The sequence below is a fragment of the Chelonoidis abingdonii genome, chromosome 17, assembly GCF_003597395.2.
Source record: "Chelonoidis abingdonii isolate Lonesome George chromosome 17, CheloAbing_2.0, whole genome shotgun sequence".
Taxonomy (NCBI): Eukaryota; Metazoa; Chordata; order Testudines; family Testudinidae; genus Chelonoidis; species Chelonoidis abingdonii.
Genome location: NC_133785.1, coordinates 37,104,202 through 37,124,857, shown reverse-complemented (window position 1 = coordinate 37,124,857; position 20,656 = coordinate 37,104,202). Strand labels below are relative to the sequence as shown.

General features: G+C 42.0%; 2 protein-coding genes across 15 annotated transcripts in view; one reads left to right on the top strand and one right to left on the bottom strand.

Moving 5' to 3' along the window:
• The window catches only part of CEP15 (centrosomal protein 15), an 80,554-nt gene extending 73,208 nt beyond the window's left edge, over positions 1-7,346 (top strand). For 2 of the 5 annotated variants that reach the window (XM_032781860.2, XM_075073184.1), the window contains one exon: positions 3,727-4,289. In XM_032781860.2, coding sequence (XP_032637751.1) covers positions 3,727-3,838 — 112 coding nt within the window. In that variant the 3' untranslated portion in view covers positions 3,839-4,289. Of the gene's footprint in view, positions 1-3,726; positions 4,290-6,934 lie in introns of those variants that run through there. The other 3 variants (XM_032781867.2, XM_032781861.2, XM_075073183.1) reach the window with 3 other exon arrangements.
• CADPS (calcium dependent secretion activator) overlaps positions 1-20,656 on the bottom strand; it is a 377,508-nt gene that overhangs the window by 12,219 nt on the left and 344,633 nt on the right. For all 10 annotated transcript variants that reach the window (XM_075073179.1, XM_032781853.2, XM_032781855.2 and 7 more), the window contains one exon: positions 18,358-18,465. In XM_075073179.1, coding sequence (XP_074929280.1) covers positions 18,358-18,465 — 108 coding nt within the window. The remainder of the gene's footprint in view (positions 1-18,357; positions 18,466-20,656) is intronic.

Genomic DNA, 20,656 nt, shown 5'->3' with positions numbered 1-20,656 from the left:
GCCACGCACCGGGGCACAAAAGAGGAACGTACTCACGTCTGGCCATGGGTTTCGTTGTTAACCCGACACATGAATTTGCTGCGAAACAGAAGCCCCTTCTCAAATAGTTTGGTACTTTTCTCTGATTGGCCATACACTCGTGTCCATTCTCCACTCACTGAGCCAGGTCCTTCTGCTCAAGTCAACGGAGCTATGCTGATTTACACCAGCTGAGGATCTGACCCCATATAAGAATGTAAATTGGATCAGGATCAATATCAGCGAGTGTATGGAGAGAGAAGAGATGGTCAAATTCTACTTTTAAGGCTGTCACAACAGTTCATGGAAGCTACATTTCATTTTTCCCTTAGGAGGGAACGTACATCTGCAGCCCTGGATAACTCCCAAACCTGTATTTTAGTAATCAAGTCTGCACACAACTGAGAACTTACTTTGCATGCACATTACTTTGCTACATGAGTCTACAACAATCCACAAGTTGTCCTTTCATGCCACACCTATCTAGCCATGTAGCATATGAATTGGAGCCTTGCACCTGGAGTATGCAAACTAGGAGTGCAAATGTGCACACAACTCAGATGCACAGACCTAAATTCTAAAGACAAGGTCCTTTAAGACCAATTATATAAGAACATTTATAGTGAAGAATACTAAGATAGGGGCTGCAAAACGTCATGCTTCAGGCCATCAATTGATTATTATAGGGGTAAGGAAAGATTTTGCACCCCACCACCATATACCCTATTGGCCAGGTGCATTATAGGAGGTTCTCACTATCTTCTGAAACATTAGGCACATGGTATTGTCAGAGGCAGGATACAGTATTTGATGATTTGATCTGACATGGCTCATCCTCCCCATTCATCTTATTGTACAAGAGAATACTGGAAATGTTCACATTGAGAAGGGCACAAGAATGATGCCACTTCTGGCCGTCTGCGGTCCCCTGAGCTTCAAGGGTTTCCCCTCAAACTTGCTTCATTACCCCACCCTCAAGGCCCTGTACAGTTCCTCTAGGTACAGATTCTTGTGAGTCTCTCAAGTGTTCCTTCTCAGTCCCCTAAGAGGGGTTTGCTGAGGAACAACATGGCTTTTTCCCTGCTCACTGTGACGGGGCATGCTGGCTCCATATTGCTTCTCAGATCCACCAACCCAGATGTGAAGGACTCAGCTGTAGTCTCACACACAGAGTTGTGCACGGTAGTACATTGTGCTACTGCTAGACAGCTGAACTGGCTCTCCTACTTCAACAGGAGACAAATGACAACTCAGACAGTGTATGCTGAGAACAACAGAATCCAGAACTTTGCAAAAGTGATTGGTCCAAATGGTAACTGCTCAGTGGGTGACTCATGTATCTTTCACACCTTTATCTTTGTAGAAAAGTGTCTTGTGCAAAATCATGTGACTCCCTGTGGGTGACTTCACCAAAGCAAAATTTACTTTAGGGGACCTTTAAAACCCCAAATGTGCGCCTCAGTAGTAGAGTGGGGCTCCACTACCTTCACCCTTCCATAGTCATTGACACCTATACAAACTGGATGTAGAACGTTACCAGTGGTAGAGATAGGGTTTACAGTGGTTTTGCCCAGGTGTAGATGATGATAAGCATGAGTGGGTGGAAAGTCAGGAACATTATATTTCACACATGCTCATTTTAAAAAAGTTCAGTTCTGGGATAGCCCAAAGGCATTACCATGTGAGAGAACTGGGTCTGATGGCAACCCTTGGGGTCAGATCTTTGGCCTTGCTCTGTCCTGAGGCTGCTCTAAGTTGCATCAGGGTCCAAACTGGATTGGAAGCGGTGGGAGAAAGGTGGTGTAATGTCATCTCTGGCTACCCCCTCCCCATGGCCTGCACTGAACAGAGCTTAGCCAGACCAGCAGATCTAGCCCCAAGCCCTTTGCTCTAAGCAGAGGCTACAGCATTATGGGAAGAACTGTCTTATTTTCTGTGGAAGTGTAACTACGCACCGCTGGGTCGCCTCCTTGTGGCGCACCAGGGGATTAGCTCTCGACCAGTCAGATGCGCTCTCCTTTGGTTGCACGCCCCCTGGGCTGTATCCCTCTCTCTGACTTGATTTGTCCCCCCTTCATGGCTGGGCTCTTCAGCCAGGTCATTACAGTTTTCCTCTTTTGGGGACGCAAAGTTCTTCTGGACAAAGTGTCTCAGGCAGTCTTCTGCTCCACTGCCCAGACTGGGCCACTCTCCCAGGAGACGGTAAGGGAACCTGGACCCTCTCGCTACCCCAGCTTCCAGCCCAGGGACCCTACGATTAGCAATCCCAGACCCTGTTGCTCTTTCCCTGAGCTTTTTCCTACTTTTCGTTATTTTCTGCCCTACCCCGGGTCACCACCGGAGCTTCCTCTGCTCCCTGGGGTGACTTCACTCCCTTTGGTTCTTGCCAGAGTCTACAGTCCAAGACGCAATTCCAGGACTTATTTCCCTCCTTGTCTCTTGCCAATTCCCCTTCTTCTCTAGGGAGTGGCAGCAGAATTCCTTCCTGCCACCTCCTCTTAACACTAACGTCCTCTCTTTCTGCCTATCCCAGCATTTCCCCTAGCGGGGCTTCATCTGCCATTAGCCCATATCAGCCCTGACTCTCCTCCCGGTGCAGCCTGTCACAGGGTTAATTGGCTTTGAGGGGGACAGACACCCCAGCACAAAAAGGCTAAGTACACTTCCTTGTAGAATCCCTGAGGGCTGAGCCGCAGGCACAGTGCTGAGGGGATACGGGAGAAGGGCCTTGAATTTCTAGGCACCACAATAGAGGGCACATAGAAATGCCCAGACCAGAGAGTTTGAGACGGCAGTTAAGTTGTGGAGTAGGATGGTGGCAAAGACTGGTGTGGAGACTCATGAATTTAACAATAATTCGTCAGCACCGATCAGAAGATGGGAACAGAGAAACTTCTGCCACGAAAAGAAAAACGTCTCTGCCCTGCTGAGCCTCACCCCACGCTAGTGCCCTTCCCACGAGTTCAGAAACTTTTCTCCCAGTTTCTCAATTAAAACCATATTTGCTATTATTATTATTGCCTCCCGGCCTGCCCCCGAAGCTGATAGCTGCGTAACTCTTCTGCAGAGGGTTGGCCACCGGTAAGATTACCTTTCTGAGCCAGGAACCCTCTCTGTGTAACCAGGCACACGCTGGGATGACTCCGCCAGCCAGCGTAAATCGATGAAGCTCCATGTGTTTGTACAGCACCTGGGGTAACAGTGTCTTGGCCATGACTGGGTTCCGAGGGGCTACGGCAATGCAAAGAATAAAATCAATAGCCTATGATGATTTGCACACCTGCTGAGGATCTGGCCTCTAGCCTTCACTCCCTGCTCTCATTGGCAGAGGCCCCAGTTCACACAGCTGTATGTCGGAATATTTTTGGATTTTTCAGACGGCAATCCGAGAAGTCAGTGAGAAGTTACCACATTACAGATCCCCAAAATAGTTAAACATAAAATTAATGATGAGTTAATGTTGTAAGCATTGATCAGCCAGCCTTACAATCAATGCTTCCAATAAAAAAGCTCCCCCTTTTATAGGGCAGAATAAGAAATTAAACACTTGTGGGCTCATTCTAAAGAATGAATGAAATTGAATAAGCTACCTAGTACTTGAGATTCACAGTGAGTGCTTGAATAGAGCAAACCTCCTAAGTTGAATGGATTGCCTTTTGGGACCAATTTGTCTCTTTTCACTCTTTATTCTTCCTTTTTTGCTGACAGATGTACAAAGGCGGAACTGCGCTGTGCAGCTTATCTACATGCACCCACAGCAGCTGTCACTTTTGTCGAGCAAGTTAATCAAGCAAATGCCACCATATCCCACTTTCTATAAGGAACAACATGTTATAGACAGTAGTCTTGGGAGAGAGAGAAGGAGAGAGACTTTATTTTAACTTTGATTAGCTTGAATTTTTGTGTGTGTGTGTATGTGCACATTTTTCAACCAACTGCACAAGCCACACTTTTGTCTTCACTCAGCACAAATATTTAAATATTATTTTAAGTGTAATTTGCACTATTGGGAGGGCTGTCCAGTTTTAATTAAATTTAAAGGACTTAGAGACAGGGTTCAAGAAAAAGAGAAGTGGAAGCTTTTTGTGTGTGTTAATGCTTGTTGATAATAATATATTGATTGTCAATCTCTAAGCCAAAAAGATTAGTGTAGGAAATACTATTATCTGGATGCCACAAGTGAAGTGCTAGCTTCATTTCCCCCTGCTTTTTCTTTGTAAATCAGTTTGAATCCCTGGTTGTTATTTATCCATTTTCTTTGATAAAAGCTACCTACAATTGTGTGGCTGATTTTTTTTTAACCCCCTGCCTCATTAAGTACATAATAGCATTTATGTGTGGGTCTTTCTGCTCTTTAGCCTTTCAGGCTTATGCTTATATTCCTTGATTACAACCAAGTTTCAAAACTTCTGAAGTTCACAAACAATTGGATATACAGCAATATTGTATATATCAAATTCTCCACTACTATCACCACAGGCTATAAAATCACAGGCACTATTGAGAAAGAATATATAAATAGCTGTCTTTCTGTTCTACCACCATGGACCATACAATAAGAATATCTGATCTCCGAGTAACTAAATATTCTACAGAGCACTTAAAAAGGTGGCTGTCTTTCTGTATACCACCACAGACCACACAATAACAAAGCATAACCGAAAGAGTATGCAGAGACAGCTGTCTTTCTATTATAAAACACATTATTTTATAGCTCACACTATTCTTTTCTGCGTTGTTTCTTTCAAAATATAAAAGTTGATAACTGGGTTTTTTTTGGTAAAAATTTGTGATGCGCTAGCTTACCTTCCAGTAAGGATTTCCAGCTGGGTTATTCAGAAACAGAATACACATTTCAGAAATATTTCGGGTACATGCCCTATTTAAGAAACGTAGAACAGCAAACAGAACCTTGCTCACAAGAGTAAGGACTTCAGTAAGTAAAGATTTTGTAGGATAGGGTCCTATGTTAGTGGGAATATAATAAGCAATATGCCTTCAATTATGTTTTGCTAACATTCAGCTCAGTAAGTGCTAAATGGTAGTGCTATGTTTTTATTTATTACTATTCTATTGTTAAAGCACCACAGACATCTATGGTACAGCATAAGCAATATGAACCCTGGTTTAAATAAGTGACTGAAGTGTTTTGCTAAGACTACAGATTTACATTTCAGCAAAGATTTTTTTTAAATACTACTATAATGATTTCACTGCAGATACATTTAGAGTAGTTCCTACAACCCTGCTGCTCTGTAACTTCTGATTGTTTTCCCCCCTGTATTATTCCTTGGCTGTGAAATCTCATTCACATTGAAAGCTTAACTATGTGGGCAGGGTATAAAGTCAAAGGGGATTGATATTAAAATCATTTGTATTATTATTTAATAATACCACAGTGTCAGCTTTACATAATAGGATCAAGCCACTACCCTGAACTATTAATCATCTGTCTAGGATGTAAATGGCATTGAATTACATCATATTTTTCAAAAGAAACCACAAAAACGTTCTTTGAATCATGTAAACGGAATGCCTTAGACACAACAAGGAAGGAAATTCAGAGTGAAAGCTGAAACTCACACACAGTTGTGTTTAAGTATGGCAGGCTTTTTGCAGTACATATGGTAGCTAAGATCACCCACTGTTTGAGGACCTCAGCAAAAGGGTGAGTTAAGGATGGAGTTTCATCCTTAATTGGGTCTAAGTTTGATTTGAAGGGGTCTCTTGCATATCATTCCCATCAGTGCTAATGGAAGGTCCATATAGAACTTCCTGGTGTCTCTAGCAAACGGACTTGTTGGTTGTAAATCGTTGGTTGTAAATGGTTATGAGATTAGACATGCAATTCCCACTATTATTAATGGAAAAAGATGCCTCTAATCTGGAGTTTTTTTTGCTTTGCATTTTGTATGCATCTATCTGGTCTCGCACTTACGTTATAAATAAATTGTAAACATACGAATCATTTCATTCATGGAGAGCCTCTGCATTTAGCGCTCTGTGCTGCATACAATTAATTAACAATTAGAATATATTTTGTACACCACCACCTAAGCATTCTGGGATGGGTTAAGGCTCCTTAACTCCAAATTATAGTGCCTCTGATGCCCTTCAGCTCCTTAACGTTATCCAAGCACAGATTTCAACAGAGAGAGTTTAAAAAAAGCCAACTGGAGGCATTAACTCCTGCACCTTCACGACACTGGGACAGTTGTGAAAACAATCTGAGCTTTATATTTATCACATAATTCGTAACCCATGTAGTTTCCTCTACATTTCTAAATAGTTGCATAGGATTTAGCCACACAAGTCCCATCTAGTCTCACCACCTGGGACTGTCCTTTCCTGAGAGCCAGTAAAAGAAGCAGTGTCCAGTCTCAGCAGCACTTGGATGGGGGATGTCAAAGGAACAAGCGACTTACTGTAGGAAGGGGCCTGTCACAGAGTGTGAGCAAACTACAGTGGATTCATCACTCTGTGGACTTCGTAAACATCCCCACCGGGGCCAAACTGAGGAGATAATTGGTTAAACACCAGGTGATGAACCAATTAAAGCAATTCAGCTCCTCAGCTGAGGACAGTTAAAAGAGATACAGGAAGAGGAAGGGGAAAGAGGTGAAGGCCTGATGGACAGGCCAGAGCAGCCCAGGCTCTTGGGGAGGGGAGATTTCTCCCCCCTTTCCCTCTGTGCTTAGGGAGAAGGTCATAGCCTTATGCCATGGGGGACAAGGACTTCTGGAGCCCATTCTACATAAAGCACACGGTGGTGAACCTATGCAGGAGTGTGTGAGGATGCTGGCAGTGAGGAATCCAGGGTGAGGGAACCCCGCCACATGACAGGGCCTGAACCAAAGCTCACTGAAGTTGGTGGGATTACTAGGGTGAGTAAAGTTAAGCACACGTGTGTTTCTAGGGACAGGACCTGAGAAGGTGGCGCTCTCCTGAGTTATGATGGAATCAAGCCCCCAGCCTGGTGTGGTTGCGGTGAAGAAGATGCTGTTTTTATGATAACAGGTAAAAGTAAAGTCTTGGCCTTTAAAGATTTATAACGCTTCTCCTGGCCAAAATTCATTGCCTGTAGGATTCGAAGGTGAGAAGAATGCAGCTGAATACATGTTTAATTCTCAATAACAAAGCCCGTGCAAAGGTGTAAAAGCCATGGGGATCCAATAAACTGATGTGTTGCAACCAGATGGCCTCAGACTCCAATACTGCAACTGTGTCCAGACAGAGCCCTGGCTCCCTGCAGGTGCAGGGGTCTGCCAGGTTGGAACAGTTGCAGGATATGGGTCTTAAAAATTGCTTCTGGGTTGTGACTGAGGGAGTCATGACATCCAGGGAATAGCTGGAGCACCTGTGTGTGTGTGTGTCTGTGTGGTCCTCTTGGATCACAGCTGCCCTGTGGCCCCTGAATGGTGGCTTTTCTGACGTAGGATATTGCACCTCACCCATGAATATTGCACCTCACCCACCCAGTGTTTGCAGCAATTAATTCCAAAGGACACATGCCTCTTCAAGTTGTTCTTTAGGGCCCCAATCCTCCAAATGCTTGGGGGTAACTCTACTCAGACATGTAGTCCCACCAGAGTCAATGCTGGTTATTCACCCCCAGTCAATAGGGCTACTTGGATGAGTAAAGTGGTATGTGTTTACAGGATCTGGCCCTCCATGTGGTCTGGGTGTACTGACATGCTTTGCTCTTGGGTAACTGTCCTTCTCTTCCTCCCAAGCAGATACAGCTGTGCAAAACTCACACAGCTTGTAGCAGGGCACGTTACACACAAGTGATCACTGCCCTGAAGGGTTTTACCCCCACCACATTTTACATTATTTGCAATTTTGATAAAATAGTTTTTGCATAAATAAGATGGTATATTGATTGCAATGCTGTTTTCTGCATTTAAAGTAGTCTCCACTTGTGTTTTTTTTTTTTAAATTTATAGAAAAGATGTTGACATTTTAAACCGAGGTTCCCATATAAAGAGCCTGGTTAAACATAATAGCTACGTAACATTTTTGTAAAGAGCCCAGCCCTTTGTTTGTCAAAGCAATATAATACAATGACAGTGTAATTGGATGTAATGTTGATTAATAAGATGCAATGTATGTTATACAATACTTTAATTGTACAGGGTTTTTTAGATTTTAACACTAGCACTGAATCAAAAGACTTCAAAACCTGGAGCTGGGAACCTTTCATTGAGTTCTCTTGTATAGCCTGCACATTCCAAAAAGTGTAGTTAAAGGCTGCCTAGGTATTAACTGTGAACTGGAAAAGGGTGAATGAGGAGAAAAGGATCCCCTGGTATCGTACATGGGATTTCAGGACAGAAAAAAGAGATTTATTTTCCAGCTCTTGCTAAGCATTTTTGTACGCTGATATCATAAGTGCAGGGCGAGCTTTAAAGGAATCTTGGGGAAAGAAAAGAGCTGCAGATCAAGAGAAATGAAGTGGCCTATAACTGCTAATCTAACATGCACCACTGGCTCACTTGCTACCCTGGGAGCAATTGTGGGGGACGGGACTGCAGAGAGAAAAGGGAACGAGGCATGAAGAAGCTATTGGACATCAAACAATCCTTTATTGTCAGTGCGGAGGGCCCAATCCTCCTCCCAGCACACAGCGTATGCTGTACACAGGTGTAAGGAATCCTGCTCCATAGGCCGTGGGAAGGTAGGGGACCACTCTGTGATGACAGCTGCTGCCTCAGCCCTCCAGCAGATCATTCTGTTATCCCTGACAAACATGCATGAGGTTAGGTCAACATATCTGGATAGTCAAAGAACCACCCACTCAGCTCTGTTCTGGTTCTCCCCAGACTTGCCTTGGAAAAACCCCACTCCGTGCTGCACACAGGAACTCCCTGTTCCTCATATGTAGCTGTCCCACTGCATGCTGGGACTTCTATGCATACAAAGGAGCGGGGTGGAAAAAGGATTTGCCCAGTGGAATATAGGATTTTGGGATTTTTGCCATTGACTTATCTACAAAGTCTCAGATTCCAATGCTAAAATATTTTCTCACTTGAGTATCATGACTATTTTGTGTCACGTGAGAGCTAACTATTGACTACAGAATCATAGACATGCAGGGTTGGGAGGGACCTTGTGAGCAGGGGCAGTTCTATGTATTTTGCCGCCTCAAGCACGGCAGTCAGGTGGCTTTCGGCGGCATGGCTGCGGGAGGTCCGTTGGTTCCGCGCCTTTGGCGAACCCGCTGCTGAATTGCTGCTGAAGCTGCAGGACTGGCGGACCTCCCGCAGGCATGCCACCAAAGGCAGCCTGACTGCCGCCCTCATGGCAACCGGCAGGCCACCCCCTGCGGCTTGCCGCTCCATGCACGCGCTTGGTACGCTGGTGCCTGGAGCCGCCTCTGCTTGTTAGGTCATCGAGTCCTGCCCCCTTCGCTGAGGCAGGACAAAGTAAAGCTAGATCATCCCTGGCAGGTGTTTGTCCAACCTGTTCTTAAAACGCTCCAGTGATGGGGATTCCCTTGGAAGCCTGTTCCAGAGCTTAACCACCCTGAGAGTCAGAAACTTTTTGCCTAATATCTAACCTACATCTCTCTTGCTGCTGATTAAGGCCATTACTTCTTGTCCTCACTTCAGTGGACATAAAGAACAATTGACTCCATCCTCTTTATAACAGCTCTTAACATATTTGAAGCTTATCAGACTTCCCCTCAGTTTTCTTTTCTCAAGACTAAACATGCCCACTTGTTTTAGACTTTCCTCACAGGTCAGGTTTTCTAAACCTTTGATCATTTTGGTTGCTCTCCTCTGGATTCTCTCTAATTTCTCCACATCTTCCCTAAAGTGTGGTGCCCAGAACTGGACACAGCTCTCCAGTTGAGCTTTACCAGTGCCGAACAGAGTGGGACAATTACCTCCCATGTCTTACACACAACACTCCTGCTATCATCACACTTCAACTTTGACCCAGTCATGCTTTCCTTGGGCTCACAAAATTTCAGTGGAAATCAATGGGGCTTTTGAGGTCACAAGAGATGCAAGATTGGACCCGTAGGTTCTCATTCTAGACTAACCACCAACCGGAAGCTCAAATTAGTTAAAAACAACAGTTAAATAAAAATGGACAAGCAGGGCTCACAGTGTGCTAAGGGCAGATTTTCAAAGGCCAGATTTAAAAGCTGCGGATAGGTGCTCTTGAAAATTCAACTAGGACCTAAAGTGGCCAGCCACCTTACCCCTCACAGTTGCCCCCAGCAATGGGAGTTAGGTACCTAGGCACTTCTGAAAATCTCACTATCTGCATAACTTTAATAATCTGGCCCTACATGACTTGCATATATTGCACAGTGATAAATATGTACATACAGCTCTAATCCAACAATCTATGTTGGCTAAGCAGGAAAGACTATGTTGTTAAGCTAACTGACCTCTCATTTCAGAATTTAGGACGATTTGTCTTCTGTAATGCAACGTGACATTATTCCTTCCACAAAATGTACCTTGGATATTTTTTTAATGGCAAAATAAAGAGTCTGTTGCTTACAGTCTGCCATAAAAAGAATATTCTCCAACGCTAAAAAGCACTGTGCAGATCATGTTAGCAAGACTATGCTGACCTAAAGTAACAGAGCAATCAGTCTGACTTCTTAGAATGATTAATGGAACAATCTCCTCTGGAAAAGAAAACAAATTAACTGTCTTCACCAAATGTCTACTGAAACACGAAAAGCTGTTCTGATAAAGACATTTAAAAGGAAAAACTCTTACACGCATGTAAAATCCAGCAACAGATCTAGGACTTATTTTATTAAGAGGCTCCCTAAAATAAATTAAATGAAACCTACTTAAATGAATACTTCATGAAAGAATAAACCTTGTTAATGGAATACATTTACTAGGTAAGATCCTATTTTGGAACAAGTCTTCACTACCTTGGGCAGCTTGTCGGCAGGAACCGTAAGAAAACAGGTCTTCTCTTCCCTTTTGCCATGATTAATAAGCCTATTAAACACCTCGTCCTTTTTTAAAGACACGCTTTGCATATGAACTCCAAAAGACGAAGGGGTCAGCTGTGAAATAGCATGACCCTGCATGTGGGTTTGAAACATGTCTTTTTGTTGGGTAACCCCCCCCCATTAATAAAGGAGGGTATATACAACGTTCTTATTCCCCAGGGCAGCAATAACTCTATACAGACAACATTTTTCACCATAAAGTACTTTACGGTTTTTACTCAACTGCCATGAAGCACAGTACCTGCAATCTGACTCTCCTTTCTTTGAGTACAAAATTCAGTTGACGTGACTTCAACTGATTAAAACATTATGCCTTAATTGAAAAAACAAGCGCTGCATTAAAAGTAACTCTTCTAAAGACTTGCTTAAAACAGTGCAGTATTTCCCAAGGCCAGTCTGCTTTATTTTCTTCACTTCAAAACTGACTCTTTTTTAGACAAAAGCAGCTGAAGAAGAAACAGCACAGGGAGGTTGTCTCGGGATAGAAGTAGGAGAATTGGTGCCTCAGTGAGCAATCTGGCTGTGTAGGAAGAAAAGTAGCTGTTTTCTAAGATTCAATCAGCCAGCTGCATTAGCTTCTTCTATAGTGGTCACTATCACCATTGCAAATTTCCATATATTTAGGAGTATACGAAGTGCTGATTCAGCAGGGTACCTGGGCACGTGCGTATCGTTAAGCACACGAGTAGACCCATAGAAGTCAGTGCTAACTATTGACCTGGGCTCCAAGTCCTTTCTTTTTAAAACCTCAGTGCTGCTTCGGTTCCGACTTGTACTGACTTGATACGTTTCACATTCATGAATCAATTAATAGCTAGTATAATTGCATTTAAAAAATACGAGACAAAATCCTGTCTCATGCATCCTCAGGAGCTCAGAGCTCTCCAGAGCTATGCTCTGGCTGGACTCACAGGCATGGAGCCCTATTCCTGCTGCGATATCTAATAGGAATGCATTGCACAAAGCACTTTGCCAGTGGACAAGCCTGATCCCTGTATCAGAGATGGTGGAGCTGAGGGGCAGGGAGCTGAGCTGACTTGGCTAAGACCACACTGGGACTCAGTGGCAAGGCTGGGAATAGGACCCAGGTTTCTTGGTCCCTATTCTGGGCCCTTAACCAGTGTACGGATGTGGGGGAGGCAGCACTTCTCCTGATGTTCCAGCATGAGGTGCTCTGGGATCTCCCTGGCAGGCGGGGAGGGTGAAGGGGCCAAATGGCCCCATCTTGAAGAGCTGTGTCAGAGCCTCCAATTGCAGATGTCGGATGCTGGGGTGACTGTCCCATCAAAGCGGAAGATCCTCTCTCTGACAGGCAATCATGGGGGTGAACAGCTCTCAGGACTGCCTTACTCTGTCCTCCCTCCTTGGTTTCCTCACCTACATCCCTCAAACCCACTGATTTCAATGTGCCTCTGTGTGTCAACATCAAAACACCCTCATTTTCCCTGCAAATACAAAGAGGCTTCCTGACGGTGTTTTAAATCACTCCTTTAACAACAAATATCCAGGCTATACCTGTCTGCACATAGAGTTCGGAGGCAGCTGAATGCATAATGTGACAGTAAAATGGTAAGTCAAGCCTTTTGCAAAAGTACAGAGCAGTTAGCACTGTTAACTACAACTGCATCATCAGGACCGTATCATGCATGATTAAGTTCTTACCAGACTTTTCAGTAAGGGCAACCTTACTGATCTGATAACTGCCAAGGACACGCCAAATACACGGAGTCAATCTATGCACATTTAATCCCCAGAAGGCAGATTAAGTGTATAATTGACCCATATAATCCACGTATCATCTCCAGGCAAATGTTTTCGATGTCCGGTTTAGGCAGACACGAGGCCCATAAGAAAGCTATCAAAGACTCAATATTACCATTGCAGTGGATTTCATCAAAGTTAGAGATGGCTTTTTAATCACTGATCTCAGATACTGCTAGATTTAAGCAGATGAACTAGCACTAAGCACATCTGTTTTAATCCTTATCTTCTACTCAGGCTTGTGTCTTCAAGAAGTACATGGAGAAAAAAATAAATTAATTTTTGTTTAGATCTTGCAATCTTAGGGGCATCTCTTGATGATCTGATCTCTCATATCAAAAGCATGTTTTGGGGGGTTTTTTGGGTAAGATATTGAATTAAGAATGAGAAAGAAAAAATACTGTCTGCGCTATTTATGGACTTTGGAGGTTTGCATCAATATCCTGAAATTCATAGGAACCACGGTTGCTTTTTCTACATTTAACAGCCTTTTGTACACTAGCTACACTCCTGTGACCAAAACATCAGTATTTTGCTAGTTAGGCAAAAGCCAAACTAGAGATCATAATATCAACTGGTCCACCATACAGTTTTGTGATCAGATAGGTTCTGATTGGCTGGAAAATACATAAACTACATATGCAGATCTAAATCTGTAAACTATGATCATTAAAGACACTAATCTTTGCAGGCAAATCTCCCGCTGGCCTCAAAGGAAATTCTGGCTGTGTAAGGGCCCGGTCCTAAAAGAGGCTGAGTGCCCTCAGTTGAGAGGGCTCAGAACCACACAGGATTGGCCTCTAGGACTGCAAAACCAGTCACCTTTTTTCAGGTCCATGATATACCTCAAGCCCATCTGGCCCACACTTCGTATTTGAAACAATCAAATACAGAGGCTTCCTGGGTTACGCAAACCTGATTTATGCAAATCCGTAGTTACGGAAAAAGTTCCGTAAGCTAGAAATAGAAGGATTTTTATTTTTTTTTTGCGTAATGGTCGGGTATATGTTTCCCACTTACGCAAAATTCGAGTTACACAAGGCGTTCTGGAACGGAACGCTGGCATAAGTCGGGGAGTGTCTGTATGTCAAAAATCACCCCATAGAGACAAAGTTGCAAACTATTACACTAAACTGAGTTTGCAACCTCTCTTTTTTCAAAGCATTGTACAATTTTTTAAATCACATGAACATACAGAGACATGCACATAGACAAAGAGTGTGAAGGCATGTCAAAAAGCTGTTCTTAAATTCTTCTCTTACTAGTTCTCTGTACCAGTGGGCCGTGTTCCAGTATTGTAGCTTTAAAAAATATTGTATGCAGTGTAGTCGTAGCTGTGTCAGTCCCAGGATATTGGAGAGACAAGGCAGCTGGGGTAATACCTTTTTCTGGATCAACTTCTGTTGGGGAGAGACACAAGATTTTGAGCCATACAGAGCTCTTCTTGGTCTGATAAAGATATTACCTCACCCTCCTTATCTCTTTAAAAAATATTACCAGTTCAGTGGGACAGGCCAAATAAATAAATCATGTTAATTTGCAGTAAATACGCACCATTTAAAAATAAAATAGTAAAAAATTCTAGTTAGCTTTTGATTACCAGCAGAATTTCACAATCTGTTCCTTTAATGACCCAGAGAATGCAGATATTAAAAATTAAGATGATGACTTACTGCAGGGAAAAAACTGACTAATTTACAGAATAAAGGAGATTATCTTAATCCTGCTGTGTGGTCTACATTTTAATCTTCTGCAAGCAGCAATATCCACCAAAGAGCACAATTCTGCTATGCAGGTACTGGCACAATGAGCACTAAGAATATTCCCTCAAATAATGTCTGGAACATGGTATAACTAATAGTATCCAGGCTTTTTTAATGGTAGAAAACAAACAGAGCAAATAAACGGAAATACCAGGTGAGAAGAGGAGGAACCAAAACTCCCAGGAGCTACAAAAAAATGGACCAAATTATGGGCTTGATTTTGCACCAGTCAAGTCAATGGGAGTTTTTCCAGTGACTTGTATGAGAGGAGGATCTATCCCTATATCATTATCCCTATCTCCTTCTTGACAATCTTGAAACCCCAGTGAAATCAATGAGGTTGCAGCACACAGGTGACAGGGAAGATTTTGGCCTGGTTACTACACATGGCAAGGGAGTTAACACGATACACTAAAAATGTAGGGCCAGATTCTCAGCTGGAATAAATAGGCGTAGCTGCATTAAGGTAAATTGAGCTATGTTGATTTATCCCAGTTGAGTCTGTGGCCTGCAAAATGTTAACTGATGTCTCTGTCCAGATTCCAGATCTGATCTGACTCTGGCCTCTTTCACACTGCTGCCACTCCTCAGACTGCAAGAGTGTCACTCCTAAAATATACTGAGTCAGCCCATACATATTTTTAAAAGGATATTTCTATTTTATAATACAAATGTTGATTATTCATTCTCCATCTTTCTTAAAACTGTACCTGCTGGACACCTCCCTCCCCCCCCAAAAAAACCCAAAACCAAAACCAAAAAACCCACCTTGATAAACCTGACAATTTTATAGAAATCTTTCTCTGGGATTAACAAAGAAGATAAATAAAACTAGTTGGCCACAATGTTTAGCTCCATGAAATTAAGGGCTGAATACTTCAAGAATATTCTGGGTTTTATACACAACTGGTTTGCTTCATTACTATACTTCACAACAACGCAGTGAGCAAAAGCGGCCAAAGTCTGCCTTTGGCTGCGTGGGCATAACTGAGAGTAAAACCTGGACCAAGATGTCTATATAAAAACAAAACAAAAGAAAACATATGGATGTGATGCTGCACCCATTAAAATCCATGGGAGTTTATCACCAACTTTCATAGGAGCAGGGCTGGGCACATTTAGGAAAACTGACTGAAACAATCCAAAATGTTCACAAACTGATGCTGGTTTTCTACACTTTAGCAGCACAGCATGTGAGAAATTCAATTACAGATACTGCAACAAACCATTTCAAGGTGATGGAGATTTCTGTGAAATAACATTGAAGGGCCGAATCCTGAAACCCTTCGCCATGGGGAACCATGCTAGTTAGGGTGACCAGATGTCCCGATTTTATAGGAACAGTCCCGATTTTTGGTTTTTTTTTCTTATATAGGTGCCTATTACCCTCCACCCCTGTCTCGATTTTTCACACTTGCTGTCTGGTCACTCTAATGCTAGTCATCACACAGCATTCACCACTGTGACCAGTATTAAGGGCGTGCAGGATCGGGCCCCAATTTAATTGCTCTGCTATTACTAGTTCAGTCAGGGAGGTCAGCACCTTGTCCTTTACCTTAGGGCTGAACTTGGGAAATCTACATTTCTTTCAGAAACAATTTTGCAATAGTGAGAGCAGCCAGTTTAAAACACACTTTTAAGTAATTAAGATTTCTACTTTTAAAGTCTAGTGCATTCTAATCCCATATACTGAAATAAAGGATCCAATCCTGTGCACCTTACTCATGTGAGGAGATACATTTGAGTGAGACACAGAGGAATGTAGTCAGCAGGATTTAGTCCCAGAAATTGAATTGCTAACACATCAGAGCAAAAAGTGAATTGCTCTTCCACAATGCCTTGATAGCTGCATGCAGTTATGTAAAAACATATGTAGAAATGTAAATATTATAGGATTAATTACTATTAATAAAATCCTTTATCATTTACCTGCCTAACAGGTTAGGAAAAGTACAGCTTATGAAAAATGTGTGTGTGTGTGGGGGGGGGGGAGGTGGGAGGGAATTCTGTACTTTTGCTTTCTACCAGGTTATTCTTATTTTTTTTATTGCTAATTTAACCAAAATATGGTCCTATGATCCTAAGAATGATAGGATCAAACAAATACTCAGGTCAGTGACAGATTTTTAGAGTTTGAGCTAATGACAGAAAGTTCTAAAAACCACACAACTGCGAATCTTAGGGTGACCAGACAGCAAATGTGAAACATCGGGACGGGGGTGGGGTAATAAGAGCCTATATAAGAAAAAGACCCCAAAATTGGGACTGTCTCTATAAAATCGGGACATCTGGTCACGCTAGTGAATCTTAAGAAACTGATCAAAGGAAAGGCAACTAAGGCATTGAAAAGAACAACCCAGCTGATCTCTGAACATTTACTGCTTATGGAATAAAATTCAACATAGATGTGCAATGCACTAGTTGACCTGCTGCAAAATAGAAGTGACTATGTCCTTTTTCCAGTGCTTACTGGATGGGTGATTTATATCTGGCATTCTGTGCTTTAAATTGTTGGAAGAGTGAGCACGCACAGAGCATTAAGGAGTCACTAGTGTGCTCTATGCATGAATGAGGCATTCTCAGTGGATACGGGCCATGCTAGTAGATGTACACAGGAAGATTATTTGACTCTAATTCATGCCACTTGATATAATGTGATAAAACATTTGACATGAGAGATAAGTTCCATTTTAATCTGATAGGATATCAGTGAAAGAAAGAGTGGGAATTATAAAGTAAGAAGAGGTTTCTAAGGGAAAGGTGATGTGAAGAAAGAAGAATATCAAGTAAAGAAGGCATTTGATTGGGGGGAAAAAAAGCCTTCCCTACACACTGTGGAAGCAAATGAGTAAGTAAACAAAGCATATAAAGTTATTAACATTCTAGAGCCAGAAGACTGCAAAATGATGTTGCTGACAGGTGAAAGAAAAGAAAGTTTGAATGTAAGCTGTTTCACACAGTCACAGAAATCAATATATAAACAAAGATCCTAGAAGTGACTGAAACACTAATGTTAAGTGCTTGCCATAAACATAAAACCTTCAGTGAACAATAGCTACAAGGACAGAAAGTGTGTCACACAACAAAAGCAACAGAGGAAGACAGGTACATCAGTTAACATGCATTCATATTTAAAATAAATGTAGGCTGCTGGGCATCAAGGTCAATGTTCTCTTGTACATGTTATCAATTAATTTGGTGCAGGGGGCAGGGTGGGAAGGGGCAGAACTCCTGAAAATCTGTGTCCTTTTGACTAGAGCAACCACCCCATTTCCCCCAGGGAGATCATATTACAGCTTTTACATCTGGTGCTAGACACCACAACATAGTCCTTCTGAGTATAAAAATAGGGATTTTATCAGCTATCTTTTGTCCTTTTTAAAAAATATAAATACGTAGCACAGTTCCTTTTCAAGTTCTGAGTGCTGGGCAGTCAGAAACAATTAATTAACATACCAAAGAGATGGTCCCCGACTAACACATCTGCCATAAAATTGGCTCGGATTTTAATGATAAGAACAATGACCAAGATGTTCCTCTTTAGGAAGATTTCTCACAAACTTAACATAGTAAGTACTGGCTTAAAAGATGCTGTTATCTTACAAACCACACACATAAAGACCAGGACACAGTAGGTCAGAGTACAGAGTTAGAGCAGGCAGACAGCAGATAAGAGCCTTAGTCAGAAGGAAAGGAAAGATTTTTTGTTTTGTAATCTATAACCAATCAATTTTCTCAAAATGTGACTTATCTTCCTGTCTTATTTTGTCACATTTTGGGGGAGTCTCCTGCTTGGTTTCCAAGGAGGAGAAGGCATTTACTTACATCAAATAACCTTTCTATATACATCTCCTCATTGACCTTATCACGCAAGACATCCTGAGAGTGGCGAACAAATGTCACATAGGCATCAGCAACATCCATCCCCGGCTTCTGTATGGAAGAAAAGAAGAGAGAGAAAGGAAAAACATGAACATCTTCATATAAGGCAGCTTCTTTATGTAGTCCTGTTGCTGTTGTTCCTCTCCTCAAGCTCCCTTTTCTCCTTAAACTGTTGCTTTGCACCACACTCCCCGTTGATACCTACAGTACACTTGAGTGCCAGAAACTGAGACCACGGCGGGCTGCTTTGTATGCCGCAAAGCCAACGAGCCACTCTGTCTATGCAGCTTGTGCAGCACAAGATCATGTAAACACACTATCTCACTTGCTTTTTTTGCCTAGAGGGAAGCTACTTGGATGAATAAAGCCTTTCCTTGACACACTGATGCCAGGAAGTTCTCGTGCTATGTTTGGTATTGTTGACCTAACTAATGAAACAACAAATCACGCTGTGGTTTTTAAGTGTCACTTTCTATATACAAGCCCTCTGTTATACGAAGTTAGAAAGCTAACACCCAGCGCTAGTCTCTTGTTTCTTCTCCTAAGGTGTAAGAATGTGTGTAGTAAGCAATGAACATTTTATTATTCACACCAAAATCACATTTCTTTGTTGTTTAGAACTTAAACTTTAGCTTGAACATGGATGTATATTTTAAAATAAACTAGTTAAATCATCAGCTAATTTCCCACCATGTCTAAATCAGCACTACATTTCTAGGATACCTATAGCTAAGTTATGTCTGTACATATCGACATATATGTTCATTGGTTTTAAACCTTAACTTATAAGTACATTAGATTTGTGAAAGGCAGTGATACTTCTGATATTTTCTTTAAAGGAGACGGTAACTGAAGTAGATGGAGAGGGAGAAATATACTAAAAAACCCACTGAGTTCACACCACTTGATATGTTGAAATCAAACTGATCTCAAAGGAAACCCATTAAAATACTGTAACATGAATCATTACAAGACCTGCCACAGAACCTTAAATTTCCATGGCACATTGTAAGTTTGTTAATAACGAGTGTCATTAGTTTTCATTACTGTGATTTACCTCAGATCACAAAGTATCGGTTCTCTCTAAGATGTGATTGTCAGCCACTGTAAATTGAAGTTAGTTAACACTTCTGTGTAATTTCCTGGGTGAAAATGAGGACCGTTTGGAAAGCAGTGGGAAAGGAGTTTTTTAATACAAAGCAAACAATTATCAAGCAAAGGGCCAATGCTTGGCCCTTGGGATGCCAGTAACATTTCTTAACACCTACTGAAACAATGACAAGGTATTAATTTGAAAACCAATGAGGACAATACAAATGCGGCAGTAGTCAAGTGTTATACTTTGAAGCAATGTTCAGCATGCTGATTGTGCCAGTTTCATGGTGGCACTATAATAGTTGCAGTTTTTTGATACAAAACAAGTTTCTGAAATTAGATGTAAGTGATGGCTTATCTGCTCAATAACACGTATCTTCTGTTTTCCCTAGAGAAGGAACCCATAATCAAATGTGGTTTTCTCTGCACTTCACCTGGAGATATTGTGTCTCACTGCTACTGTGGATGCTGCTTTCGCTTACACTGGTGAAAAGGAAGGCTAGCTCCATCTAAGTCAGGGGTAGGCAACCTATGACACGCATGCTGAAGGCGGCACACAAGCTCATTTTCAGTGGCACTCACGCTGGCCAGGTCCTGGCCACTGGCCCAGGGGACTCTGCAGTTTAATTTAATTTTAAATGAAGCTTATTAAACATTTAAAAAAAACATTTAAAAAACCTTACTTACTTTACATACAACAATAGTTTAGTTGAAAGGTTGCTGACCCCTGGTCTAAGTTAATGGTGTTTCACCAGTATTAAACCGGTGTGTGAGTAGAATCTGCCCATATGAACTAAATGATGGATTCCAGGCTTCAGGAAACATTGTGATACAAGTGGAAGCCTATATTCACGGAGAACTCTTCTCAAAGAGTTGGATATTGTTCTTTGACATTTCCATGCAGATATATTGTGTCATCTCGTTTCACACAAAACAAGTTAGTATACATCAGCCAAACTTCTATGGATAAAGGGCTATTTTAAATCTATTTCCTTATGCCTCCTGAACAGCTCAGTCCTCTCCAAGTGATGCTGGCTTTGCTATAGAATCACATAAAATGCACATTAATGACAGTAAAAGCAGCAAAGAATCCTGTGGCACCTTATAGACTAACAGACGTTTTGGAGCATGAGCTTTCGTGGGCGAA